Source organism: Neophocaena asiaeorientalis, unplaced genomic scaffold (assembly GCF_003031525.2).
Source record: "Neophocaena asiaeorientalis asiaeorientalis breed wild unplaced genomic scaffold, Neophocaena_asiaeorientalis_V1.1 scaffold91, whole genome shotgun sequence".
In the NCBI taxonomy this organism is placed as follows: Eukaryota; Metazoa; Chordata; class Mammalia; order Artiodactyla; family Phocoenidae; genus Neophocaena; species Neophocaena asiaeorientalis.
The window spans coordinates 1,903,644-1,929,328 of record NW_020173198.1 but is presented as its reverse complement, the minus strand read 5'-3'; the positions used below and the strand labels follow the sequence as shown (position 1 = coordinate 1,929,328).

Here is a 25,685-nt window from a genome sequence, read left to right as displayed (position 1 = left end):
GGGGGGGACTTGATTCCCCAGTGTGGCCACGGAGAGAGGGATTCTGGGGTATGTGAAGGGCCTGGGGGTACGCGGGCCAGAGCTGCCTGGCCTCTACTCCTGCCTCTACCCCAACCCCAGCTGAGCCCTGCAGTCTGGCCTCAGGCCAGAAGCAGGCTCAGCAGGTCCCAAGGGGTGTGGTGGCAGCCGTTGGTGGAGCCAGCCTACATCAGCCGGGCAGTCAGCGAGGCAACACAGCCCATCGGGAATGGCTCAGCTTGCGGCAGCCAGGGCCTGAAGCAGCGGCGCGGCCATGAGCCCTCTGCTGTACTACGCCCTGCCCGCCCTGAGCAGCTATGTCATGCTCTCCATCTTCTTCCTGCGCCGACCTCGCCTGCTGCATGCGCCGTGGGTTTCAGCCTTCTGTCCCCGCCTGGGGGCCCACCGGGGAGGTGAGCTGGGCTGGGGTAGACGGGGTGGGAGCTTCTGAAGATGGAGTGAGGATAGCAAGGCAGGTGCCAGGGTGGACAGCAGAGAGGGGTAGGTCCAAAGGGCAGGATGTTAAAGGAGGGCAGAGTTCGAGGTGGGCGGAGAGCCGGGTGGCAGGGCAGGATGTGAACAGGGAAGAAGAGGCTGCTCAACCCGGCCTGCCTGGGGCTGATGAGGCAGGGGGCGGGGCCAGGGGGCGGGGCCCGGCCGCGCGAACCCACCCTGGATGCCCCACACAGGATCTGGAGAGCGCCTGGAGAACACCATGGAGGCCATGGAAAAGTGAGTCCACCTGCCTGGCCAAGCTGCCGGGTAAGGTTGTGCCAGCTGTGCGAGGCGTGACGCTAAGGGGCGCCGTTCACTTCCTGCTCTGGGTGACTGGAGCCCCCTGGAGTCGTGCAGGGCACAGCCTGCACATCCGGCCAGAACTGCCTCACGTTCCCCTAAACATCCCCACCGCCCTGCTGTCTGGCGCATCCCCCATCCCTCGGCCACTCACTGACCTTTGCTCCCGTAGCGCCGTGGCCCAGAGAGCCGACCTCCTGGAGCTCGACTGCCAGCTGACTCGGGATGGCGTGGTGGTGGTGTCACACGACAAGAACCTGTCCCGCCAGTCAGGCGTGAACAGGGATGTGGGCAGCCTGGACTTTGAGGTGGGCCTTGCCCCAGCACCCCAACTGTGCCCAGAGAACCACCGTGCCTCCACGCGTGACTCCTGGTGACATGCTCCCTGCTCTCCCTATAGGAGCTGCCCCTCTACAAGGAAGAGCTGGAGGTTTACTTCTCCCCGGGTGAGCGTGTGGGCTGTCAGCGCCGGGCTGAGCCAGCTGGAGTGGGGTCACGGCCTCAACCTCCTGCCCTCTTTTCCCCTTTGGGACCCATGCCTACCCCCCGGGCTTGCAGCCCCCCACCCCAGCAATCCTTCTCTGATCCTTCTTCCCACAACCCCTCAGGCCACTTTGCACACGGGTCAGACAGGCACATGGTGCGTCTGGAGGACGTGTTCCGGAGGTTTCCGCGGATGCCCATGAGCGTGGAGGTCAAAGAGGAAAATGAAGAGCTCATTTGCAAGGTGGTGCTGTGGGCAGGGGTGGGCGAGGGCCCAGGGCTGGATGGAGGCCTGACTCCCCATCACCTCCTCCTCCTCCCAGATAGCGGGCCTGGTGAGGCACTATGAACGCGATGAAATCACCATCTGGGCCTCGGAGAAGAGCTCAGTCATGAAGAAGTGCAAGGCCGCTGTGAGTCCCTTATCCCTCCCTGCGCCCACTGCCCCTCCCAAACGGGCTTAGGCCAGAGGGGTCTGGGGGTTCTGCAGGAGCCCTGAGCAGGGTCTCCAGGGGTGGGATTTGGAGAGCGGGGGAGGTGGGGAAGGTGTGTGAGCAAAGGCATGCCAGAGGGACAGGAGCGGGCTCTGGGCTTGGAACGCTGGGCCAAGATGTGGCTTTGATCCTGCAGGTAGTAGGGTTTCCTGAATGTTGAAAACTCTGCGGCCCAAGCCTCCTCTCCGCTTCCGCAGGAGCAGACTGATCCCCTTTCTCACTTGCCCTTGGCTTCCAGAACCCTGAGATGCCCACCGCCTTCACAATAAGCCGAGGATTCTGGGTGCTGCTGCTCTATTACCTGGGGCTGCTGCCCTTCATCTCGATCCCTGAGAGGTTCCTCATCTCTTTCCTGCCCACCATCATCAACAGGTACCTACAGGGTCCCCGTCTCCCTTCCTCATTCTCCCCCAGACTTCTGTCCTCAAAAACACCCCCCTCCACCCTACACCAGAAACTAAAACAACATTGTTAATCAATTATGTTGCAACATAAAATTAAAAGTTTAAAAAAAAAACAAAAAACACCCCCCACTTCAAACCCCCTTGTGCAGGGTCCCGTGTGGAGCAGGAGATCCAGTGTCCCCAGCTCCCTGGCTACCCTCAAGGATAATCTCCCATCCGGGGTCCTTTGAAGACAGTGGTCTCACCAAGCATTCATGAATACTAAAGGGGACACGAACCCCCTGAAATCCTATGCAAATATGCGTTGATGTGGGTGGAGTTTTAGGACAAGGGTTCATTTGTTCATCTAGTCATCCAACAAAGAGTTATTGAATGCCTACTCTGTTTCAGGTGCACTTACACTAGTAAATAAGACCAATGTGGGTGGGGAGAGGCCCTTCATGAGCTTACAGTCTGGGTGGGAAGACAAATATTTATTAATTACAGCATCACTCTGATTCTCAAACAGAAAGGCAAGCATTTTCCTGCTTGGGGACAAGGATTAACAAAGTAACAGCTGGGCAAAGTATCAGGAATTTGGATACTTCACCAGCTCTCAGGCCAGGACCCTCCCTTTGCCTTCTGAGACCTCCTCTGTGGCGGCCCCAGTGCTTTCTGCTCCCCTCTGTCGTCCTGAGGGAAGCTCCCAGCCAACCCCCATCATCCCTTGCCACAAAGAGATCATTATACTACAAACTTGGTATACCTAACTTTTTATACGGGGTTTGCAAGGTGTTTTCACATCCTTTAGTTTATTTGAGCCTTACCTTGCAGCACCCTCAGGAGATAACAGGAATCATGACCCCCATGGAGAATCTGAGGCTCAGAGAGGTTCTGTAATTTGCCCAAGGTCACACAGCAGAGCCTGCCCTGGGACACTGTGAAAGCCTCTAAGGTCACCCCGGGATTTCCCTGGAGGTCCAGCGGTTAGGACTCCACTCTTCCACTGCAGGGGGCACGGGTTCAGTCCCTGGTCAGGGAACTAAGATGCCGCGTGCCTCACAGCACAGCCAAACAAAACGAAACAAAACAAAAAACGACAATAACAACAACAACAAAAAATTCATCATTTAAAAAAACATAAATGAAGTGACTCTGGAGTGGAACAATTAGGGACAAGTAGCCGACCGAAGAATGGTCTCAGGAAGTTGGTCAGGCCTAACCAGGAGGACCTCTAGCTGCGTATACGGTTTGGGAATCAAGCTGGGTCCTGGCCCTGGCCCCACCATGGATTTGCTGTGTGACCTCGGGCAAGTCACTTTAGTTCTCCAAGACTCAGTTTCTTCTTCTGTAAAACGGTGAGGGGAGGGGCACGCCCTCAAAGCATGGAGTCAAGGATACCGGAGTAGGAAGTCACTGAGCAATGGGTGACTTGTTCCTCTGGGCAGCCGCAAAGGTTCTTCTAGAGGGAGTAGGGTTATACGGGTTGGGGCGGGGGGGGGGGGCGGTCACTACCACCCCCACCCCACCCCTGTGACAGAGAGAGACCCAAGGGGCTGACCACGACACCACCTCTCCACAGGACCTACTTCCCATTTTCCTGCTCTGGGCTGAATCAGCTGGCGGCTGTGGTTTCCAAATGGTGAGGTGGGCGAGAAGGCTAGGTGGAGGGATCCCACAGAGACCCGCCCTTCTCCTTAGTCCCCTCTCATCACAGCCTTTGCTACCCCGCCCCCCACCAGGCTCATCATGAGGAAAAGTCTGATCCAGCACCTGGAGCAGCGAGGGGTGCGGGTAAGCAAGTGGGTTGTTCACAGTGTGGGCCCAGCACGACATTCCAGTCACAGCTCTTTTATTAACTGGCTGGGTCACTTGGACAGATCACCTTCTGAGTCAGTTTCTTCATCTGTAAAATGGGGATAATGATATATTTAATTCTTCTGGATATGTAGCCGATACTTAGTAAGGGCTTGATAAAGGCTAGCCGTTAGATAATGATGATGTATTGAACTGTCCTGATCCCTGATGAGAGGGGCTGGGAAGAGACCAGAAAAGGGGAAGACCAGCCCAGGCCACCCCCCCTCCTCCAACCTACCGAGCATCAGCTCTGACCAGGTCATTTAATTAGCAAACCTTTGTTGGGAACTGAGTGTGTTGAGAACACAGTTCCAGGCACTGTGGTCCCAGGGAAGGAGCAGGGAGCTTACCATCAGGGGCAGAGGATGAGGAAAAGCAGGCATCGCAGGGGCAGCCAGTGGACAGAAAGGAAGAAGAGTGCTGTGGTCTGTGGGGTCAGAGAAGGCCTTCTAGAAGCAGTGAGGAGCCGGCTGGCAGGGAGGGGAAAGAGAGAGCATCTCAGCAGGAGGCTCAGCATGTGGGAAGGTCATGAGAAGCAAGAGGCCAGCAGAGGAACTGAGAGGGGTCCCACCAGGCTGCAGTCTGGAGGAAGTGGCACCAGGGGAGCTGGAGAAGGCAGGAGAGGCTGCAGCAGGCAGCCTGTGAACCTCAGTAAGGAACCTGGACTTCAGCCCAAAGGAGAGGGAAGCTTTTGAGGGCCTTAAGCAGGCGAGAGACCTGATTCAATTAAGCCTTGTCAAGTGAGGGTCACTCTGGCCACCACGTGGAGAAGGGACTGTGGGGGCCAGTGTGGAAGCAGAGGCTCACTAGGCGCCTGATGCCACTGACAGGACTGAGGCGTAGGTGGCAGCAGCGGGGATGGATGGAAGGGTTAAGTCACAGACAGGCCGGACTCGGCCACTGATTGGATGTTGGGGTGAGCAAGGCATGGGGATGACACAGCTCTTTCAGGTCAGGCCTCCTGCTCCACGGTCTTCACCGTAACACTGGGAGGATAGACCATCACTCTCATTTGTGAAATTAAGAAACTGAGATGTCCATCCAGTGACTTAGCCCAGGGTACAAATACCAGCTCAGCCTACTTCAGTGCCCACAGGAGAGGACTCAGAAGGCAGGGAAGATGTAGAGCAGCAGGATATGGGCAGGCTGGGAGGCAGGCTGGTAAACATTCCACTACCAGCTGTCCCAGGGGGAAAGAAACCCCTTGATTTGAACATTAGGTAATTTCCCTGTTGTATATACTCCCACCTTGGCTAATTTCAGGCTACCAACATGAATTCACAGAACAGAGTTGGGAAGAGATGTGTGGTGTGGTAGCACACCATTATATACTATTTCCGTCTTATACATTCGATAGATGTAGATAACCTCCAGAACATGGGTAACAGTAAAATGTGGTAAAATAATTAGGAACTGATGAGTTTTGAGTATTTATCACCTTTGTTTTTAATATAATTTATTGAATTGTATGTTTATGTAATGTAATACTTAATAATGACTGTATTTAATAACCAGTTTTCAAAATTCCTGAAAATGTGACAGTCAGCTCCAGCATAGCACTGCTGGGAGGTCTCCACAGAGGAGGAGAGCTCCCAGCATCTGGATACAAGGGGAAGCGCTAGGTAAACTTGTTGGGAAACTACAAGCCCCTCCCTCCCCACTAGGTGGTATTTTGGTGCCTTAATGAAGAGTCAGATTTTGAAGTGGCCTTCCGCCTGGGGGCCACTGGCGTCATAACTGATTACCCGACAGCCCTGAGGCGCTACCTGGACAACCATGGACCACCTGCCCCGGCCTCCTAACCCAGAGGTGCTCACCCTCTCCTCTATTTCTCTTCCCCAATAAATGTATTCTTTTCAGTCACGTCTTTGTGCTTGGGGAGTCGGGGAAGGTGTGAGGGGTTATATCCTAGAAGACTACGAAGATGGCAGCTTGTGGCAGAAGAGGCCAGCTGAGGGCTAGAGTCTGAGGCCCTAACCACCCTGACCCACTGGTTCTACCACATTCCAGACCCAGAGTAATGCCACACCCTGTGCCAACCTGGCCTCCACTCTCCTCAGGAATGTCCCTTGCAAGGCCCCCTGCCCCTTCAGAGCCACAGACAATGGTTCCACTCTCCTGAGGACATTAAGAGCCCCAAGCACACAGCAAGAGACTTGCCTTGCCCCTGTAAGCCACATCACCTGGCTTCAGAGGATGAGCATGGCTGGCCCATCTGCTACCTCAGCCATTCCAACCTTCCATTACCAGGTGTCCCACTCCAGAAGCTTCTCGAATTCCTCAACCCTCGTTAGCCCTACTACCTTATTCATTTAATGAATCACATATTAAACAAAGAAGTTATTAACGATAGGCCAGGCTGGGTACTGGGGCCAGTGCAGGGAACAAGACAAGCCTAGCATGGCAGGCACGTGTTTAAATGGACATTGTCATTTTCAACCCAGTTCAGAGGTGAGAGGGAAAGACGCCTAACCCAGCCTGGATGGGCAGGACATCAGGAGACTGCCAGGAGGAGGTGATGCACAATAGTAGGAATCGGCTTGTTCTGAGGCTCTGGCTCCCAGGGTTCTAACACGGATGGATACCTTTAGCTCTTCCCATCCAAGAACCTGGGCCTGGTGCTGTGGCATGAACCATGGAATCGGGCCAAAGTGAGAATCTCAGCTTTACCTCTTATCAGCTGGATAAGCTTTGGAGAGCTGCTAGACCTCTGTGGACCTCAGTTTCCCGGTAAAATGGGGACAATAGCAGAAGCTACCTCCTAGGACTGCTGTGGGGATTAAGGGAGTGGGGCACGGGCGGTGGGTAAACGCAGATAATTATGACTATTATTTCCTGGGGTCGTGCGTCCAGACACCATCTCCTTCCTAACCCTACGTCAGGTCAGGTACCTCAGATTCTCGTCCCTTCGAGGACCGCGGGAGGAAAAGGGGGCTACCAGGCCCCGGCCGTGGGGCCAGCCGCCTGGGTTTCGGGCCGCAGCTGCATTTCCGGGCCGGCCTGAGCCAGGAGCACGGGGGGAAGGGCAGCCGAGGCCTGCGCTGGCCGCTGTGTGACGCGCCCCCTCATTTGCATACTGCACGCCGATTGGCCACAGCGGCCGCCGGGACCAGAGGCTGTCCCCCTCCCTCGGAGGCTGGGAGCCCGGGCCGGGGTGGGGGGGGGACGGCGCCCACCAGGAGCGCCCCCCACTCGCAGGCCAGGCCACCCCGGCGGACTGGACCCCCGCGCGCCCAGGCGAGGTGAGGCCCGCAAAGTCAGGGTTGCGCGTCGCCCTGCGCTCCCGCGGCGAGCACTGCCCCCTTCCCCCTCCCGGCGCCCGCCCCTCGTCCCCGCGCCCCAGGTGAGCCCCAGGGTCTCAGGTAAGGCTCCGCGATGCAGGTAAGATCCCCTCGGCATAAACAAGGCCTCAGCGCCCCCAGTTAAGAGCCCGTCCCCTCCTAGGTGACCCTCCACCTTCACTGAGGCCTCCTGCCTTCTCCAGGAGGGTGAGGCATCCTCTCCCCAGGTGAACTCCCTGTGCCTCAAGTGAAGTCGTCCCCACCTCCGGCAGTTCAGCTGAGGTCTTAAGGACCATACAATTTCTAACCCCCTCCATGTTCCCCCTAAACGGAGAACTGACAGCTCATCCACTCTAGAGCCCCTTCCTCCAGCTTCAGTTGCCAGGTCAGCGGGGGTGAGGCTGAAAGTAGGTGGGTGACTCATCTTGGGCTCCTCCTAGCCTCAGTTTCCCCATTGATGCAACTTGAGCACTCCTCAGTGAGTCAAAACTCAGATAGCTCTGGCCCCTGGAGAGGCTGCTGGCTCTGGGGAGAGGAGAAAGCAGCCAAGTGTGACAGAGAGAGTCCCCGTGGTCCAGGGCATGCCTGCATGTGTGTGGCCCGGGTCCTGACAGCCCACTCCCTCCGCTGCAGGCACTGGGCTCCCTCTGCTCCCCGTGGGCCGCTCCCCGCGTGGGGCCACTGCCCCCGGCCCCCGCCATGGTGCGGATTTCAAAGCCCAAGACGTTTCAGGCCTACTTGGATGATTGTCACCGGAGGTATAGCTGTGCCCACTGCCGTGCTCACCTGGCCAACCACGACGACCTCATCTCCAAGGTAACCAGGTCACAGCTGGGGCTGGACTGGGAGGCTAGAGGGGCTGCCTGGCAGCTCCCCACCAAGAGCCCTGACATCCTCTCCTTTTTCCCTCCCACCCTTTAGTCCTTCCAGGGTAGTCAGGGGCGTGCCTACCTCTTCAACTCTGTGTGAGTATTCAATCTCCCTTTCTTTCCCTGACCTCTGTTGTGACTTGTGACCCCTGGCATCATACTGAGACTCTCAGAGTCCCCTGGTTTGGGCAGGAAGCTTTGATCGCCTTTCTTTTGGATGCTAAGGACAGACACAGTAGGATACAAGCTAGAGGCGGGCTTTGTGATGGTGGGGACCCTCCCTGGGACTGCCCCCGTGTCCCCACAGGGTGAACGTGGGCTGCGGGCCAGCCGAGGAGCGGGTGCTGCTGACAGGCCTCCATGCTGTTGCTGACATCCACTGCGAAAACTGCAAGACCACTTTGGGCTGGAAATATGTGAGTCAGTGACCTCTGACCCCAGGGTAGCCTTTGACCTGACCTCATATCACTTCCTCCTCACAGCAGTCATCTGGTAGTCTTTCAGGTTTTATTGGCCCAGTTCACCCAAGTCAAACTGTCTTTTCATCCCCAGACCATGTTCTCTTCTCTCACATCCTGCAAGGGCTTTTAGAATTTTTCTCTTAACTCATCCTTCTCCTTACAGGCACAAACATTCTCATTTTAGAGATGAGGATATATAATGAGAATTACCATTTATTGAATGCTTATGTGCCAGGCACTGTTATGTACTTGGCATATCTTATCTCATTCACTCATTACAGCAATCCTGTAGGTAGTCTGTTATTATCTCCACTTTACAGAAGAAGAAAGGAAGGCCCAGAGATGTTAGGTAACTTCCCCAAGGTCACACAGCTGGTAAGTAACAGAATAGGGACCAGAATCCTCGTTTTGTCTTTTTTTTTTTTTTAATGCCAAACCATTGACCCCCAGCTTCTGTTGCCATTCAGAGGATCAGAGTAGTTGCCCAAGACCCCACAGCAACATGGAGCTTGGGTCCATGAGCCTCCTTTTCCACTGCCCTCATTGCCACTGCTGTTGTTCAGGGTCTGATTTCACCACCCTGAGCATCATTTCCTTATCTGGCAGTGGAGGATAAAGCCACCACCTGGCACCCAAAATTGTTACGGGGATCAGATTAGATGCAGCAAAAGAAGATGCTCTTGGGAAACTGCAAGTGACAGGAATTCTCAGGCATCTTTTGGAGCTGTGGTGCCTCTGTGAGGTGGATGCCCCAGGCAGAGACAGAACCGTGACCTGAGTTCACCCCTGGCCCTGCCACAGATTTGCTTTGTGTCCCTGGACAGGTGGTTTGGCCTCTCTGGACCTCAGTAAAATAAAGAAGTAGCCTGATGCAGAGATCAAAAACTCAAGTGCTTGCAGGGCCAAGCAGATGCTGTGGATCTGCAAAAGGGGCAACATAGATCTGGAGAGGGGGTCAGTCTGGCAAACTGGAATGAGCATGGCCTGCCCCGTATTTTACTCTTTGAAAGTTATTTTTATTAAACTCTCTGTTGGCCAAGCAAGACACATGTATAGGCCAAAATTGGCCCTCAGGCTACCAGTTTGTAGTCCCTAGATCTTTTATTTATTTATGATTATTTTTTAAATTAATTAATTAATTTTTGGCTGCATTGGGTCTTCGTTGCTGTGCACGGGCTTTTCTCTAGTTGCGGCGAGGGCGGGCTAATCTTTGTTGCAGTGTGTGGGCTCCTCGTTGCGGTGGCTTCACTTGTTGCGGAGCAAGGGCTCTAGGCTCGCGGACTCTAGAGCACAGGCTCAGTAGTTGTGGCACACGGGCTTAGTTGCTCCGTGGCATGTGGGATCTTCCCGGACCAGGGCTCAAACCCGTGTCCCCTGCATTGGCAGGCGGATTCTTAACCACTGTGCCACCAGGGAAGTCCATCCCTGGATCTTTCAGAACCTTCCATATCCTCTCTGTTGGAGCCAACATTAGCACTTAAAAAGTACCTAGGATTCAGAGAGTTCTGTCTATCCCCTCTTAGTGAGAAACCTGGCCCTGCCATTTACCAGCTTTGTGTCTGTGGGCAGGTGGCTTGGTTTCTCTGGTTGACAGTTTCTTCATATGTAAAATGAGGCCAATCATATCCACTCCCCAACCCCTATTCCTTTTGGTAAGGCCCTAGCTCCAGGGATGACAGCCTCTCCCCTCCTTTCAGGAACAGGCCTTCGAGAGCAGCCAGAAGTACAAAGAGGGGAAGTACATCATTGAACTCAACCACATGATCAAAGACAATGGCTGGGACTGACCCCTGCTCCTGATGCATGTGGCTCCAGCCCTGTCTGGCCGCCAGGGGGCGCCACTGGCTTCCCTTCACCCGAACGGAGCTCTGGACCATCAGGGCCTCTGCAGAGGAAGGATCCAGCTCCTGTACATATATTTTATTGCATGCACTGTGACCTTGGGGGGAGATCAGAAGGTGGACAAGGTGGACGACACCCCCGCACCTCCCTGCGATCTGGCTGGCTTGGATCTCATTTTTAACCCCTTCCTGCCCCGCCTGCCCTATAGATATGGCCTGTGTGCTTCTCTCTTGGCCCCAGTGCACCATCTGCCCTGTGAAATTCTCCTCCCACCGGGCACCTCTTACCCCACACGTGTCTGCTCCCCTTGTTCTGTAGCGTTTGTACATAATAAAACCATGGAGTGGAGACAGCCCCAGGCTCACGTGGAATCCGGGAAGGGGGGGACGCAAATGCAGGTGCCTGCCTCTATAGACCTGTTCCCTTTGAGTCCCAGAAACATGGGGTGGTAGGCACGGCGGCCAAAGCTGGGAGCCTTCGCTCCTGGGGCTCAGCTACCTTCTCTAGCACCGGGGGCGGATCTCACTGCAGGTGGAGATTCCCGCGCCCACTCTAGCTCGCTAGGCCTTGACCTCAGCTGATCTGCATCTTCTCAGCCTAAACGTTTTGACGCCGCCTAGGGGCAGCTCTCCTGAGAGGCAGCTGCTCCGCGGGTTTCACCGCCCCCCCTCGTCCCAACTACAACTTCCAGCGGCCCCAGCGGCACCTGCCTGTCTCCTTCGTGCCAAACCTCGGCCCTGGGCCTGCTGGGAAGTGTAGTTCCGAGGGTTCCCCAACGCGGGACCTTCTGGGAAACCCGGGCGTCAGCGGTCAGAGATCGTCGAGCTGTCGGCGTCTTTAAACTTTTGAGACTTGGCCGAGGCTGGAGGTTTTTCAGAATGGGAACCGGGAAGGACTCCAGAGTTCAGGCCTCGTCTGCGGACTCCTCGAGGTCCCCGGTGCCCCGCATTAACAGCAAGCTCTGGTCGCGTCCCTCCAGCCCTGCTCCTTCCCTCCAGTCATGCTTCGTCCCTCCAAGTCTCATCCTCCAAGTGAAGGGGGGGGTCACCTGCCAGAAAAGTCTGGGGCGCCAAGGTCTGCCCCAGGGTCCAGGCCCCGCCCCTCAGTAGCTTATCCCTAGCCGGGGCTCCCCCCGTGGGAACGGGGACCAGCTGGCCGGAAGCGCCAAACTGCGTCCCTGTCGAGCCCCGGGGATCAATCAGGCCGAGGAGTTAATTATGTAATGAGGGGGCAGGGGGTCGGGGCTAATGAAGCCTGGGGGGGAGGGGAGGGTACCCAGGTATCCGGCCCGCTCTCGGACCCCTTCCAGGCCCCAGGGGTCTCCACCCCAGCCTAACTCCAGGGCCCCAAAGAGGGGAGGGGCTGTGATCCTGGGTCTGGAAGGGGCTGAGCTGTGAGCTATAAAGGGGGCATCTCTCGGCACTGGGGCACTCTAGGCAGCGTGACCTGAGGCCAGACAGGACTACTCCATGTACCATCCACGAGAGTTGTACCCCTCCCTGGGGACAGGCTACCGCCTAGGGGCCCCCCAGCCCGGAGCAGATTCCAGCTTTCCGCCTGCCCTGGCAGAGGGCTACCGCTACCCCGGTGAGCAGTGGGAGCAGCTCCTGGGTAGGAACTGGGGTGGAGGCTGTGGCCCTCGGCTGGCTCATTCTCCTCCCATCTCCAGATCTGGACACTCCCAAACTGGATTGCTTCCTCTCCGGGATTGAGGCTGCTCCCCGAACTCTGGCCGCTCCCCCACCTCTACCCCCGCTGCCCCCAACCCTGGGCACTGAGGCGCCTCCTCCAGCCCCAGAGAGCCTTCATCCACTCCCCGGAGTCAGCCTGAGCCTGGACAACCGGGAGTTGTGGAAAGAGTTCAACTCCGTGGGAACAGAGATGATCATCACCAAGGCTGGGAGGTGAGGGGTCTGGGCCAGGGTCCGAAGACCCAGTGTGTTCCTGGTGGGGGTCTCTTGGGAAAGGCAGAGTCCCCGGTGATGGGGCTATGTGTGGCGATTCCTAGGGAGGCTAGAGCTCTGCCTGAGTTCAGAGTGTGACTGTGGCCTGGGTCAGGGGTTCTTCTGTGGCTGGACCAGGGGTCATTCTGTGGCAAGTGTCAAGGGTCAGTCTGTGGAGTCTGTGGCTGGTTTGGGGACTAACCTATGGCAAGGGTCCTAGGTCAGTCTGGGCCAGGGGCAGAAGGTCGGGCTGGGTTATGAGTTAGTACGTGGCCTAGATCAGGGGTCAGTCTGTGCCTAGAGTCAGCATTCAGACTATGACTGGGGTCAAGGGCCAGCCACTGACCAGCATCAGGGAAGTCTGGCCAGGATCAGGGGGTCACCTTGGAGGCAGGGATATGTTCAGTGTGCAGTCTTTATGTAGGCCAGGAGCTCAGGCACTAGCGTGGTGAGTCCCCTTTTTATTTTCTCTGAAGCAAGTTTGCCCATCAGCTGTAGATTCTGGTGCTGGAGATGAAGTGAGGAGACCAGGGTGGGGAGCAGAAGGCTCCTGGCAAGATTTCCAGAAGAAAAGTGTGTCACTCCTGCTTCTGCAAATGGAGTTTGAGGGGCCAGGGGTCAGGAGTCCGGACTCTGCTCCTAACCTGCTGTGTGACTCTGGTCAGATCACCTGACCCCGTTGGTCCTGTTTCTCATCTGTAAAATGGGATGAGACAAGCTTATAGCTCTAAGATCCTGCCCTCTAAGTTCTGATTCCGCATCCCTCGATTTTCTGTGACAACTGCGTGAGCCAGTGGCTATGCCTTCTTGCGAGTGCTGTGCCCACCGCTGGCCACTGGGTAGCTCCAGGCCTCTCCCATCTCTTCCCCTGTGCAGGCGCATGTTCCCTGCTTGCCGAGTATCAGTCACTGGCCTGGACCCCGAGGCCCGCTACCTGTTTCTTCTGGATGTGGTTCCGGTGGACGGGGCTCGCTACCGCTGGCAGGGCCGGCGCTGGGAGCCCAGCGGCAAGGCAGAGCCCCGCCTGCCTGACCGCGTTTACATTCATCCTGACTCTCCTGCCACCGGTGCCCACTGGATGCGGCAGCCTGTGTCTTTCCATCGTGTCAAGCTCACCAACAGCACGCTGGACCCCCATGGCCACGTGAGGCCCAGGCTGGGACCCCCGGATAAGGGTTGGGGGTGGGACCAGGGTAGGGGGTCACTCCTGTTTCTTCCCTCCCAGCTGATCTTGCACTCCATGCATAAGTATCAGCCCCGCATACACCTGGTGCGGGCCGCCCAGCTTTGCAGCCAGCACTGGGGGGGCATTGCCTCCTTCCGCTTCCCCGAGACCATGTTCATCTCCGTGACAGCCTACCAGAACCCACGGGTGAGTGATCCTGCTTGAGGGGGTGGCTGTGCCCTGCCCAGGCTGTGGGAGTTTTGACTCTGGATGTGCACCCGCAGATCACTCAACTGAAGATCGCAGCCAACCCCTTTGCCAAGGGCTTCCGGGAGAATGGCAGAAACTGTAAGAGGTGGGCATCATTCATTCATTCATTCACTCGTTCATTCATCGAATGTTTATTAATCGTCCACTGTGTGCCAGGCACTGTGCTGGATGCCAGGAACACAATGTAAGTAAAAGCATGTATTCACTCACTGATTTGACAAATACTTATTTAGCACCAGCTTATGTGCCAGGCACAGTTCTAGGCAGTGAGGATGCAATAGTGAACAAACCAAAGCCCCTGCCCTCATGGAACTGATGATACTCTCGTGGGCGGAGTAGACAAGAGAAATAAATATATAATATGTTAGGAGTAAGTTCTAAGGAGAAAAGAAAGCAAGCGAGGATCAGAAGGACTGGAGAGAGGTATTTATTAGATAAGAGGCCTGGAAATGCCTCACGAAGTGGACATTTGAGAAAAGACTCGGAGGAAGTATGGGAGGGAGCCAGGTGGATATCTGGGAACATGCCAGGGCCCTGAGGTGGGAGCGTGCCTGCGGTACGGTGGGTGTGGAGTGAGAGAGGTGATGGGTAGCCAGGTTATGGTGGGCTGTAAAGGTTTCATTCGTTAGGACACTGGCTTCTAACTAACCCCTTCAGAGCTGGCCCTTGCCCTCAAGACACTTAGAATCAGGCAGAAGAGATAGATATTAATTCAAGGATCACCCTAACAAATGTAACAGTATCACTCTCGACAAAGGTTATCAGGGAGGGCGTGTGGTGCCGTGGCAAGTCAGGAGGGCTCCTTTGAGGAAGTTATGCTTGAACTGAGACAAGGAGGAGTAAAGCAGGTGAAGAGGGGACAGACGGGGATTCCAGAGTGTGGCTGAAAGGCAGCTAGTGGAGATGGGCAGAGTGAACAAGGTGGCATGAGCTGGGATCAGACCATGCCCTGGCCTTGTTGCTTGGGAAGGAGTCTCCATGGATTCTAAATGCAATAGGAAACCATTAGAAAGTTGTAAGTGGGGAATAAATCCCAGCTCTGCTATTTCCTAGTCATTTAATTCTCTGGCCTTCCATTTCTTCTTCTGTAAAATGGGTATAAAGTGGCACCTACCTGATAGGGTCCCTGGGTGAAATGCCTGGCACCTGGTAAGTGCTCTTATTACCATCATCACCATCACCATTATCATCATCATCATCGTCATCATCATCAATCATCATCATCACTGTTCCCCAGGGAGCGAGACGCCCGTGTGAAGAGGAAACTGCGGGGCCCAGAGCCAGTAGCCACAGCGACCTATGGGAGTGGAGGTGAGTGTAGGCCCAGTGGTGATGGGGCCAGGCCTGAGATGCTGATCCTCCTTAGCCCACACTGTCCCTTCTGTCTCTCCAGATGCACCGGGTGGTCCCTGTGATTCCACACTGGGTGGGGACGCTCGTGAGTCAGATCCAGAGCAGTCCCCAGCGCCCGGGGAAGCTGCCCCGGCCCCAGCTCCTCCCTGTGGTGGCCCCAGTGCTGAGGCCTACCTTCTGCACCCTGCAGCTTTCCACGGGGCCCCTGGTCACCTTCCGACCAGGTGAGTGGGACAAGGGCACAGGGCTGGGCTCTTCCGGGCTGGGCTCTTCCAGGCTGGGGATCCCTCTCACCTGTTCTGATTCCCCTCTGCACTTCAGGAACCCCAGCTTCCCTGAGGCTCCAGACTCTGGGCGCCCAGCCCCCTACTCAGCTGCCTTCCTGGAGCTGCAGCCCGGGCCACCAGGCTCAGGATACCCAGCAGCGGCACCCCCAGCGTCCTTTGCCTCGCACTTCCTCCAAGGCGGCCCCTTCCCTCTGCCCTACCCTGGGCCTGGGGCTTACCTGGATGTGGGCTCCAAACCAATGTACTGAGCCTTTGCTAAGCCCCTCTGCCTCCCTCCCCATCTTCCATCACAAACCTCCAGTTCCCCTCCCCCAGGCCTGTTGCCCCCTCACTTCCACTGGCCCCATCCCCCACGCCAAATGGCTGCCTCGGGCCTCCCCCACCCCACTTCACACTTTGATTTCACTCCTACCCCCCTCTGGCTTCAAAGCTCTGGCTAAGCCGCTGGGAGTCCAGCTGGGGCCAGCTTCCCCTTCCCGGCTCTCACCTCAGTGTGAATGGAGGGAGGCTCTGCCTGGCCAAATGGGACCTGGGACCAGCACTCCCACCTCCCAGCCTCACCCTTGGGCCCGGCAAGTTCTACCCCCTCGCCCCAGTGCAAGCCACGCCGGTCTCTTCTCAGGACTAGAGTATCTTTTGTTAATAAAACTCAGAAGACATCAGTGTTCTGGAAACATTGGGCTGATGGTGTTCGGCCCGAGTGGGGCTGTGTGAGCACAGGTTCTGTGAGGAGACCCAGGCCCCAGTCTAGACTTGTCATTTCCAGCTGCTTGACCTTGTGCGTGTAAATCAACACTCTGGGCCTGTTTCCTCTTCAGGAAAACGGGGGAATCAGTGTCTTGACACTCAATGTTCTGAGAATTAAGTAGGGCTGCCTGAGAACCCGCCCCTCTACCTAGCACTCAGGAAGCCCTCGGGAGCGGTCACTGTCACTGGATGGAGACCAGGATGCTCTGGGCAAGTTGGCCTGAGCCACACCTTGCTGGCAGGACTGGGGTTCCAGGGCAGTCAATGTCCTGACGTCTACCAGGCTGCACTGGCACCACTGCTCATCCCCAATCAATTCTGACACAAACCCAAAGACCATTTTTCTTCTTTTATTAGATTTTTTCTTTTTTTTTTTTTCTTCTCAAAATTTTTATCTAAAAACAAACAAAAAAAAAGAAAAAAAAAGAAAAAAAATTATTGGAAACTTCACGGTTCAAGTGGGGAGACACAGGAGGAGGAACATGGAGCCAAGGCTCCAAGCCTCTCCAGAAAAGTCCTCACCCGCGAAGTGCCCTCTTTTGGGGGGACAGCATAGCCGGGGACAGCCCCCCAGCCTTCGTCTGAAGAGGGCAGAGTCACAGTGGTCCAGGGGCCAGAGGGGCTGGAGGGGGCAGGGGCCAAAGGGGTCACAGGAAGTAGTCAGCCACGGGCTTTTTGGAGGGGATGCCCCGTGTCTCTTGGGGAGCGGCCTCAAAGATGATGAAATCTTTCTGGAGATGCTCGTCCAGCTCCAAGATGGCTGCCACATTCCCACAGCTGGAAGTCGGAGGGCAGCAGTGTTAAAGGAGCGGGTCAGGTCAGCCTAGATCCCCACCTCGACCTCCCAGCCCAGGCAGCTCACCGGTAGCAGTAGTTGGGTGCCGACCACACAGTGAGTACAGTCTCGTTGAAGTGCCACTTGTAACCTTCCATCACCAGTTGGTGGGCGCGGCAGATCATGTCAATGTCGTTGGCTGCATTGAACTGGGCCACCACGTCACTGCCAAATAGGTAGCCAGCCCCACGGGGGCTCACGCCCCAGCCTGTTGTGTCTGAGGCAGATGAGGGTAGGGATGCCGAGAGGGTGTCTTCAGGGCATCAGTGGCTATCCGCGGCCCTTTGCAGGAGAGTGCCCTGTCCCTCCCCCAGTTAGGCCTGTGCAGCAGGAGCACAGGGCCCAAATGCGTTGAGGGAGCCTGGGGGCAGGACAGCAAATGCTGAAGCAGATAAGCTCCAAAGAAGAAAGAATTTCCTGATAGTTGAGCCACCTCACCATCAGGGTGACCATGTAATTTACTGTCCAAACAGGTACACACAAGAGCGAAAGGAGGTGCTGACGGTAACCACACCAGGACAGCACCTGTGACCCCGGGCTGCCCAGCCGGCGGGGAGGTAGTAACAGGGCAGCGAGGGGCTGCTGTTACAGCACAAGAGCCCTAGACGGGGATGAGGAGGCTTGGCTTTCATCCCGGCTCTGCTCCATACTAGCTGAGGAGGCCCACAAAGTGGGGGGTCCTCAGGGGGCTACCATTCTGGGAGTCTGACCTCTGCGGAAGCCCCTTCACATTCAGGGAGCCGATGATTTTCTCCTCAACAAGCCCCTGAGCAATGACAATCATCCCCACCAATCCCCCAGCTCAAAGCACCCAGCTCCCCATGTTCTCCTCCTCCTCAAGGGTGCCAGCCAGTTGGCCATCAAGCACGGACGCCAGTGAGGACCAGCCCCGCTCTGCTCTGCCCCAAACTCACCGGCTCGGGCTGTCCCTTCAAGGCACCTGCTTTAACCACAGGACCCCCTCAGTCACCCACTAAACTAGGAGTAGAGCTCCTGCCCTCACCTTCAGGGTCGGACCAGAGCAGGTCACACATGGGCCCGTCATGAGGCACCTCTTGCTTTCGGTCAATTGTCCGGATCTGGTCCAGTGTCTGGATGGAGGGGGAAAGGCCCCCGTGCACACAGAAGATCTACAGGGGAGAGCGAGACAGGTGGGAAGGGAGGCTGAGGCCCAGCGCCTCTTCCATCTCTCCCATCCCCGGGAGCTGTGTGGCGGGCCTACCTTGCCATCGATGATGGCCGACAGGCTGAGGTAGTCAAAGATCTCAGTGCAGTAGCGCCACACGGTCACCGAGCCGTACTTGCGCAGACACTCGTCATAAAAGCCGTAGACCTGGGTGATCTGACGGCTTTCGTGGTTGCCCCGGATCAGGGTGATGCGGTCAGGATAGCGAACCTGGAGGTAGGCACCATGCCAGGCCTGGGGTCGAGGCTCTGTCTCATGCTCCTAGATGTCCTCACATCTGCCAGCCCCGCTCCATCCTCATCACTACTGCCGTGGCCCAGATTCATGTCACCTCTGCCTGAACTGTGTTACATCCACCTCACACACTCCCAGTCCCTCCTCCAGAGGATGCAAAGCTGAATCCTCTCCCACCTCCTGCCCCCCTCACATCAACTACAAACCTAATGGCCCCTCCTTCATCCACCAGGTACAGACCAAGCCCTTAGCGAGACACTCAGAGCACTTTGTCATCTGGTCCCTTACAGCCTCTCTCCCCCAATGGATAATGCACCCAGCTGAACTCAACTCCTTGCCACTTCCTGAACTGGATGAGCCTCTATTTCCTCCCCTACAATGCCGTCCCTCTGACCTCATCCTCCCGGGGCCCAATCAGATGTCCCCAAGTCAAGGAAAGCTTCTCTGACCACCCAAGCAGAATGTGTCCGTCACCAGCAGCACAGCTCAAGAGTTGGGGGTGGATGGGCAGGAGATGAGGGCAGAAAGGATGCAGACAGGTCAGGCCTGAGGTGGCCCAGGTCTGGGGTCCAGAAGTCGGGGGGTCCCACCTTAAGTGCCAGCAGCAGGAGGAACGTTTCGACACTGTAGAAACCACGATCCACAAAGTCCCCCATGAAGAGGTAGTTAGTCTCAGGGACATCGCCTCCCACCTGGGGAGGGAGGAAGAAGGTTCTGCTTGGTCCTAAACTGTCCCCGACCCACTGTGGTGGCCCATTTCCAGTCAAGTCGAGGCCCTTCTTTCACAATGGGCCCACCTGACTAGGGGCCTCTGGCCTCCACTCCACTCACCAAACTCGAAAGTTTCCACTCTCAGTTAAAGGGGTCTTCCAGTCATCCCCCAGGTCACCTTTCCCATTGTTTCCCCACACTCACTCTGAACAGCTCCTTGAGGTCATAGAATTGTCCATGGATGTCACCGCATACCTGGAAGTGAGAAAGCAGGTCGAAACTCAACAGTCCGAAAGCCTCTGCTACCAGGGGCTGTCCTTCAAAACACCCACTGCTTGAGAAGATCCTTATCTCTCTCGGCTAAGCCTCTGCTTCTCAGGGCCAAAAATCTACTCTCCTACTCCAATCCCCCCATCCCGCACTGAGTGCCAACTATTCTGGGGGTAAGAGCTAGAGCCAATTCTTTCCAGCTAGACCTGCAGCTCCCAGAGGACCTGGCCCCCTCCTCTCCCTACTCCCCACCAGGCACCCAGAATAAAGTCACTAATAACACATAGGAACACATGGAGTCATCACTCACCAAACTGAGTTCTTCTGCCCTGGTCAAGAGCATCCCTCCAACGACTCCAAAGACCCTGCCCATAACAGCCAATTCTTCTAGCAAAGCTCCCCTGAAGATGGGGCTCTCAGGGATGAGGGGTAGACCTCAGAGCCCACAAGATTAACGGGAATGACCACGTGCCTAAAAGACCAAGCCAGGCTGTGGAGGGACAGCGGGTACTCACTGTGACTGGCGAGTCCACCCTCTGCACGTTGCTCTCCTCCACCAAGATCTCTCTGGAGACAGGAGAAGACCAGGGTCACCAAAGCCGAGCCAGCCCAACCCTATTCCTGACCTTTTCTGCGGGGTAGGGGAGGATATGAGGCTGTCCTTGAACCTCTAGGGGGCAGGTCGGAGGTGTGCAATTTCCCCAGGATAGCCTGACCACGGCCCCACTGCTCGAGACCCTTCTGTGTGTGGCTCCCTGCTGCCAACAGGCCAAAGCCCAAGCTCTTGTTCAGCCTTTGCAAGGAGTCTGGGACTTTCCCGACCTTGACCCTCCATGCTGCTCCCTTTCACACAGCCAGCGCTTACTCCCAGAAAACAGATGTCCTCCTCCTCCTCTCCACAGGGCCCTCTGCTCAGAGACCGTGCCCTTGGCTGAGCTCTTACAGCCCTTCTCTCCCCACCACAGGGGCCTCCTCCCGGACTGTCCCAAGTCATAGGGGTGGTGCCCTGGGCAGGCCGGCCGTCGGAGGCACCTTCAAAGTGATACGCTGTTGATGCTTTTCTATTATTTATTTAGAGGAAGTGAGGACTTTGTCCTCCCTTTCTCCTTGCAGTGCAGTCAACTTCTACCTGAGTGAGCTTGACATGAAATTGCTTTGTCCGTTACAGACACCTAATAGTAAGTAGTGCCGTGTTTCTAGATTTTGTCCTTGATGATCACAGCAGCCGTGAACACTTCAGTTCATACCACGTGCCAGGACGGTAGTAAGAGCTCTGCACAGATGAGGCAGGTAATCAAACCACCACCCTCGAAGGCAGGCACTGTGATGACTCCTATGGCTCAGATGAAGAAAGCGGCCCGTCACACAGGCAGAAACTGAACCAAGGCAGCCTGCTCCAGAGTGTGGCCCTTACCAAGCTAGTCTGACGTGGGAGGCACTTGCTCAGCCCTCTCTCTCTGCCAGTTCCCTCCCACAAGACCAGGAGTTCCCTGGGCTTAGGGTGCTCTGTACAACTAAGGTGGCTCCAGGGAGGTGTGCCTCGGTTTCCAGGAGTGGCAGGAGGCACTGGCGGTGGCCCAAGGGGCCAAACAGCAGCAAGGCTCTCCCACCTGTACTGCGTCTTGTGCCAAACATCCGCCACGTGACTGCTCATTAGGACCTTTCCAACTGACTCGGGAGGTTCTTTCCATCCTCATCTGACAAAGGAACTGAGGCTTTAGAGAAAAAAGGGGCAGAATCGAGGTCACAAAGCTGGAGAGTGGCTGAATTGGAACCTCAGGGACCCAATTTCCTGAGACTTTATACCAGCCCCTTCCACAGACTCTGGGTTGCAACCTACCTCAGTGCCAGCAAGGCCTCAGCACAGCGTGGGAACCAGGCCCCAGCTCTGTCACCTGCAGCACATCACCAGCCCTCTCAGGGCTCACACCTGCTCACCTTCACTTCCACAACGAACACTGCCGACCAAAGCGCCAGACCCTGACCCTGGATATGAAGAATCTCATGCAGGCTCCGTAAGGATTTCAAAGACTTGGAGATGTAGAGTGACTTGACCAGGGTCACACTGTTTATAGGTGACAAGGCTATACTTCATACCGAAGACCACCCCCGATTCAAAACCCTCGGCCGTTCTAATATGCTGATGTTTTTCACAAGAGCAAATTCAGCTCCCAGGCCTCTGTAGTTCCAAGGTTTTGAGCCTCCATACCCTCTGAGCAAGCAAAAGCTCCTGACACGACCAGCCTCAGCCTGGGCCCCTGGTGGGTCCTCAGGAGGCCATGGCCAGGTGCTAGAGTTGGTCCTCCTCCAGATTGGGCCTGGGATAACAATGGCCACCTCAGGCCTGAGCCTAATACCTCCAAGCTCCATCTTAGGAGCTGGGCAGGACCCTTCCACCCTTCAGTAGCCCCCTGCTGCCTCTCACAGAGTCTAAATGTCTGTCTGCCTGGCTGTCAGTGAGCGTGGAGTATGGTCAAAGACCTGGATCCAAAACCAGGCTCCCTGCCGATCAGCTGTGAGACCAGGGGCAAGACATTATCTTCTCTGAGGCTCAGTGTCCTCTCTGTGAAAAACTCACCCCATGCCCTGCCTATTCCACAGGGCTGCAAAGAGCAATGAAGACTGAATACATGACGAGCCACAGATGAGCATTTAAAAGCAGGCCCTGCCTGTTCACCAAATCCATGCAGGACCTGTCCGGCTGTTACAGGTTTGTGTGGGGCAAAGCCAAGCAAAGAGCCGGACGGCCACTTTCTCTCTGGCTGGCCTTGGTCAAATCACTAGGCTTCAAGGAGTCACAGCTTCCTGTTCTGTAAAATGGGCCTAATAATTCCAACCTCACAGGACGGCTGTGGGAAGGAAATGGATATAAGTTCTTTGCCAGTATAAGGCCAGGCTAACAGTGGGCCTGTTGTTCCATCAATGTGGGGTAGTTCTGCTGGCACTATCCCCACAATTCTCCAGCATGGTGGAAGCCACGGAAAGTTCCTCAGGAGGCAGGTAACTGGTCTCCTCACCGCTGCCCACACATCTCAGGGCTCCACTCCTATTCTCATCCTGCTAGGAATGCCCTTCCTCACTGGGCCTGCCCCCATCAGCCATCCAAATTATTTTCACCTTTCAAGGCCACCTTCTCTTACAATCCTTCTCTAATAACTTCTGTCCGTACCAGCATTGCCCTCTTCCTACAAAATAATTTCAGTAACACCCAACGTTTGTCCAGCACTTACATTTTACCAAAGCCTATGCTAAGCACACCCCAAGCACCAACCATCTTATAGAGTACTATTATCCCCACATGAAGAAACGGAGTCTCAGAGACCTCAACATCACCAACACAGCGAGGAAGTTGGCAGAGCTGATTCCAACCTAGTGCCATCATATTCCCGAACCTGGTTCTTAATCACTACATCACCCTACTTGCCACAGAACTGAGTTGGGCCTCCCTCCACACCTTGCTTAATTCTACTCTGGCTTATTGGCTACTATTTCCTAGGCTCCCACAATGAATATGAGAGTGATCCAACTCCACTTTCTTGCATTATGGCCCGAAAAGGGACAGGACATGGAGAACTGGCTTCACGATCCATCCCTTAATTGCTGAATATGAGAGTCCTCACCTGTAAGACAGGATAAATTCCATCCACCTTTTAGGGTTGTTATTGGAATTAAAAGAACACTGTAAACCACAGAGTCTTTAGCTTTTCTGCCTTGAACTCCTGTTCTTGCTGACACTCCCTTTTATCATCTTATTCTTCGAGGTCTATCCCAAAGTTCCTCCAAGAAACGTTCTCTGTTCCCCCCCCAGACAGACAGGGTTATTTCCCTGAGCTTCCTAAGTACTTTCTGTAACTAACTCCACTGAAAACACATCATCTAATACTTCAAGTGACTTCATCCAGGTCTGTCTTCCCCCAACAGGCTGGCTGCTCCTCGAGAGAAGAGGCCCTATTCCGCTTCCTCCAGGAAAGCTTCCAGGAGGAGCCAGGCCCAAAGTTCTCAGCTGGATTTGCCCCAGGCCGGAACCCCAGGCCTCTCCTCCCCGGAGCCACAGGACTCACCTAGCCTTAGCGCACAGGGCCTTAACTTCGCTCTCCTTGATGAGCTCGCAGCGCCGCAGCTGCTCGATCTGCCGGTCCAGGTCGCTGATCTCCGCCATGGCCCACCCCCCGGCGCGGGTCAGAGCCGGGGCCGCCGCCCCCTCCGCACCGCACAGGGGTCTCCTGGGGAAGGCGAAGACAAGCCCGCGGATCAGAGTGTCCCTAGGGGGCGCCGGGTCGGGGTCGGGGGCAACTCGATTCTGGAGCTGGCCCGGCCTCCCCACTCCCGCCTCCCCTCACATCGGCTCCCGGGCCCCCAGCGTCCCACAGGCCGGGCAGCACCCCAGCTAACTCCCGTCGAGCCCAAAGGGCCCGCGCTGGGGACGGTGGCCTAGAGGGGTCTCAGACTATTACCGCCGCGGCAACTCCGGCTCCGGCTCCCGGGGGTCCCTGTCTTCCTCCTTCCCTCCGCTTTGGGCCGCCGCCACCACCGCTTCCACTTCCGGCCCCGCCGCGGAAGCAGAGGAAGACTAGTTCCGCCGCGTGCCGGACGTGGCGTCATACACACACTCCCCCTCCCACGCCGCGCCCTTACCCCACCCACTCAAGCCTGGGAAGGGAAATGAGCCCAAGGAACCGGATGTCGGCAACAAGCGGACGGAAGTGATTGTGGGCTAAGCCGATTGGCGCTGCGAGGGATGTTGGGGACCTCAGTCCTGTCCACCCATCTCAGTGAGGGATACTGGAGCTGAGCCGGGACGCCACCCTGTAACTTTAAGTTACACGTTTTTGTTCACCTGTTTTAGCAGGCCTCCCCCATTACAATCCCTGAGGGATGGAACTTTGCCCTGTTAACACTTGCAGCCCCAGTGCTTACTTTGAACAAGGCCTGGAACAGTTGGCATACAGAAGTATTCGTTCAATGGTGAAGGAATTCCAGTCCGGATCTCTTTCCAGGGCCCCACAGAAGTCTCTGCTGTGGAGGACCTCCGAAATTAGAAGTGGAGGAGTCCACCTTCCCCACACCAAGTCTATACCTCAGTTAACATGACCTCCCCGATTCCAGAATGGTCCCTTTGAAACCCCTCAGCTGCTTATTGTCTGCAGTTTTACTTTTTTTTTAGAGGAGGAAACTGGCTTAAAAAGGTTAAGTAACTTGTTCATGGTTGCATAGCTAAGAACTTTGGGTTTGAATCGAAGTTGAAGTTTTTGTTTGTTTGGCTGTGTTGGGTCTTCGTTGCTGCCCGCAGGCTTTCTCTAGTTGCGGTGAGCAGGGGCTACTCTTCATTGCAGTGCGCGGACTTATTGCGCTGGCTTCTCTTGTGGAGCACAGTACGCCGGCTTCAGTAGTTGTGGCTTGCGGGCTCTAGGGCGCACGCAGGCTCAGCAGTTGTGGCGCACGGGCTTAGTTGCTCCGCGGCATGTGGGATCATCCCGGTCCAGGGCTCGAACCCGTGTCCCCTGCATTGGCAGGTGGATTCTTAACCACTGCACCACCAGGGAAGTCCCCAAAGTTGAAATCTGAACCCAGGAAAGCTATGTCCTCAGTTCTAGTTTCTTCTTCTATCACTTACTCTTTCTGGCGCTTTGTCATTAGAAACTTTATAAAACATCCCAAACTGACATTTGATGTCCTCTGCTTCCCTAGTCTCTTGCTGCACGCGGAGGAAGTGATTGGTCTTTAAACAAACTTCCTGGTGTCACAGTCCTTTTGGAATGTCCTTTTTGCTATCTTCTATGGACCCTCAATTTCTAGTTGCTTTACTTCAGACTGTTTCACAGAGAGCTGAGTGAGGCTAGGCACAGAAGTGAGGCCACAGTTTTAAGGGGCACTAGACACCAGTTCTGTTTTGGATGTAGGCAACAGATGCAAATGTGCAGAGAAAGGTAAAGGACTAAGTTCTTAAATTCCTACAAGGTACTAAGTTTCTATGCAGTGACTATAGGGATTCAGTAGGTCCAGAGATGAGAAAGGTGAAGTTTTTTTTTCCCCTCTAGAGGAGAGCTCAGACAGGAAATGGTCCACATCATGAAATTTGGGAAGTGGCAGGACTATGTCGTTGGTTATGACTAAGATCTTTAATACCCAAAAAGATCTGATATAGTTACTATTACACCCCAGCCTGGGTGAACGGAGAAGGGTTCAAAGCACGGTATAGGG

The 25,685-nt window shown here is 55.7% G+C and overlaps 4 protein-coding genes across 8 annotated transcripts; 3 read left to right on the top strand and 1 right to left on the bottom strand.

The window, feature by feature from the left end:
* Positions 1–8: 8 nt before the first annotated feature.
* Positions 9–5,893, top strand: GDPD3 (glycerophosphodiester phosphodiesterase domain containing 3). Of its 2 annotated transcripts, XM_024744493.1 has the most exons (10): positions 9–431; positions 708–750; positions 986–1,121; positions 1,214–1,259; positions 1,422–1,540; positions 1,620–1,709; positions 2,029–2,162; positions 3,756–3,815; positions 3,916–3,967; positions 5,695–5,893. In XM_024744493.1, the coding sequence occupies exons 1-10, from the start codon at positions 293–295 to the stop codon at positions 5,830–5,832; spliced, it is 957 nt and encodes a 318-aa protein (XP_024600261.1). In that variant the 5' UTR covers positions 9–292; the 3' UTR covers positions 5,833–5,893. The 2 variants fall into 2 exon arrangements, with proteins under 2 accessions (XP_024600261.1, XP_024600262.1); XM_024744494.1 differs by lacking the exon at positions 3,756–3,815.
* A 1,270-nt stretch (positions 5,894–7,163) lies between these two features.
* On the top strand, positions 7,164–10,836 carry YPEL3 (yippee like 3). The gene is made up of 5 exons (XM_024744547.1): positions 7,164–7,272; positions 7,945–8,127; positions 8,233–8,276; positions 8,488–8,596; positions 10,339–10,836. The coding sequence occupies exons 2-5, from the start codon at positions 8,011–8,013 to the stop codon at positions 10,426–10,428; spliced, it is 360 nt and encodes a 119-aa protein (XP_024600315.1). The 5' UTR covers positions 7,164–7,272; positions 7,945–8,010; the 3' UTR covers positions 10,429–10,836.
* A 135-nt stretch (positions 10,837–10,971) lies between these two features.
* On the top strand, positions 10,972–16,113 carry TBX6 (T-box transcription factor 6). 3 transcript variants are annotated; one of them, XM_024744545.1, is made up of 8 exons: positions 10,972–11,447; positions 11,920–12,070; positions 12,153–12,387; positions 13,303–13,798; positions 13,876–13,946; positions 15,099–15,172; positions 15,255–15,438; positions 15,536–16,113. In XM_024744545.1, exons 2-8 carry the CDS (start codon positions 11,953–11,955, stop codon positions 15,747–15,749), a joined length of 1,392 nt encoding a protein of 463 aa, XP_024600313.1. In that variant the 5' UTR covers positions 10,972–11,447; positions 11,920–11,952; the 3' UTR covers positions 15,750–16,113. The 3 variants fall into 3 exon arrangements, with proteins under 3 accessions (XP_024600313.1, XP_024600314.1, XP_024600312.1); XM_024744546.1 differs by lacking the exon at positions 10,972–11,447 and having other exon boundaries at positions 11,783–12,070; positions 13,303–13,570; positions 13,652–13,798; XM_024744544.1 differs by lacking the exon at positions 10,972–11,447 and having other exon boundaries at positions 11,783–12,070.
* A 493-nt stretch (positions 16,114–16,606) lies between these two features.
* Positions 16,607–24,065, bottom strand: PPP4C (protein phosphatase 4 catalytic subunit). 2 transcript variants are annotated; one of them, XM_024744499.1, is made up of 9 exons: positions 23,546–23,681; positions 21,095–21,199; positions 20,000–20,051; positions 19,419–19,469; positions 19,094–19,195; positions 18,306–18,479; positions 18,087–18,213; positions 17,111–17,300; positions 16,607–17,025 (listed from the first exon to the last, which is right to left on the bottom strand). In XM_024744499.1, the coding sequence occupies exons 2-9, from the start codon at positions 21,136–21,138 to the stop codon at positions 16,896–16,898; spliced, it is 870 nt and encodes a 289-aa protein (XP_024600267.1). In that variant the 5' UTR covers positions 21,139–21,199; positions 23,546–23,681; the 3' UTR covers positions 16,607–16,895. The 2 variants fall into 2 exon arrangements, with proteins under 2 accessions (XP_024600267.1, XP_024600266.1); XM_024744498.1 differs by lacking the exon at positions 21,095–21,199 and adding an exon at positions 23,939–24,065 and having other exon boundaries at positions 16,628–17,025; positions 23,546–23,707.
* Positions 24,066–25,685: the final 1,620 nt, after the last annotated feature.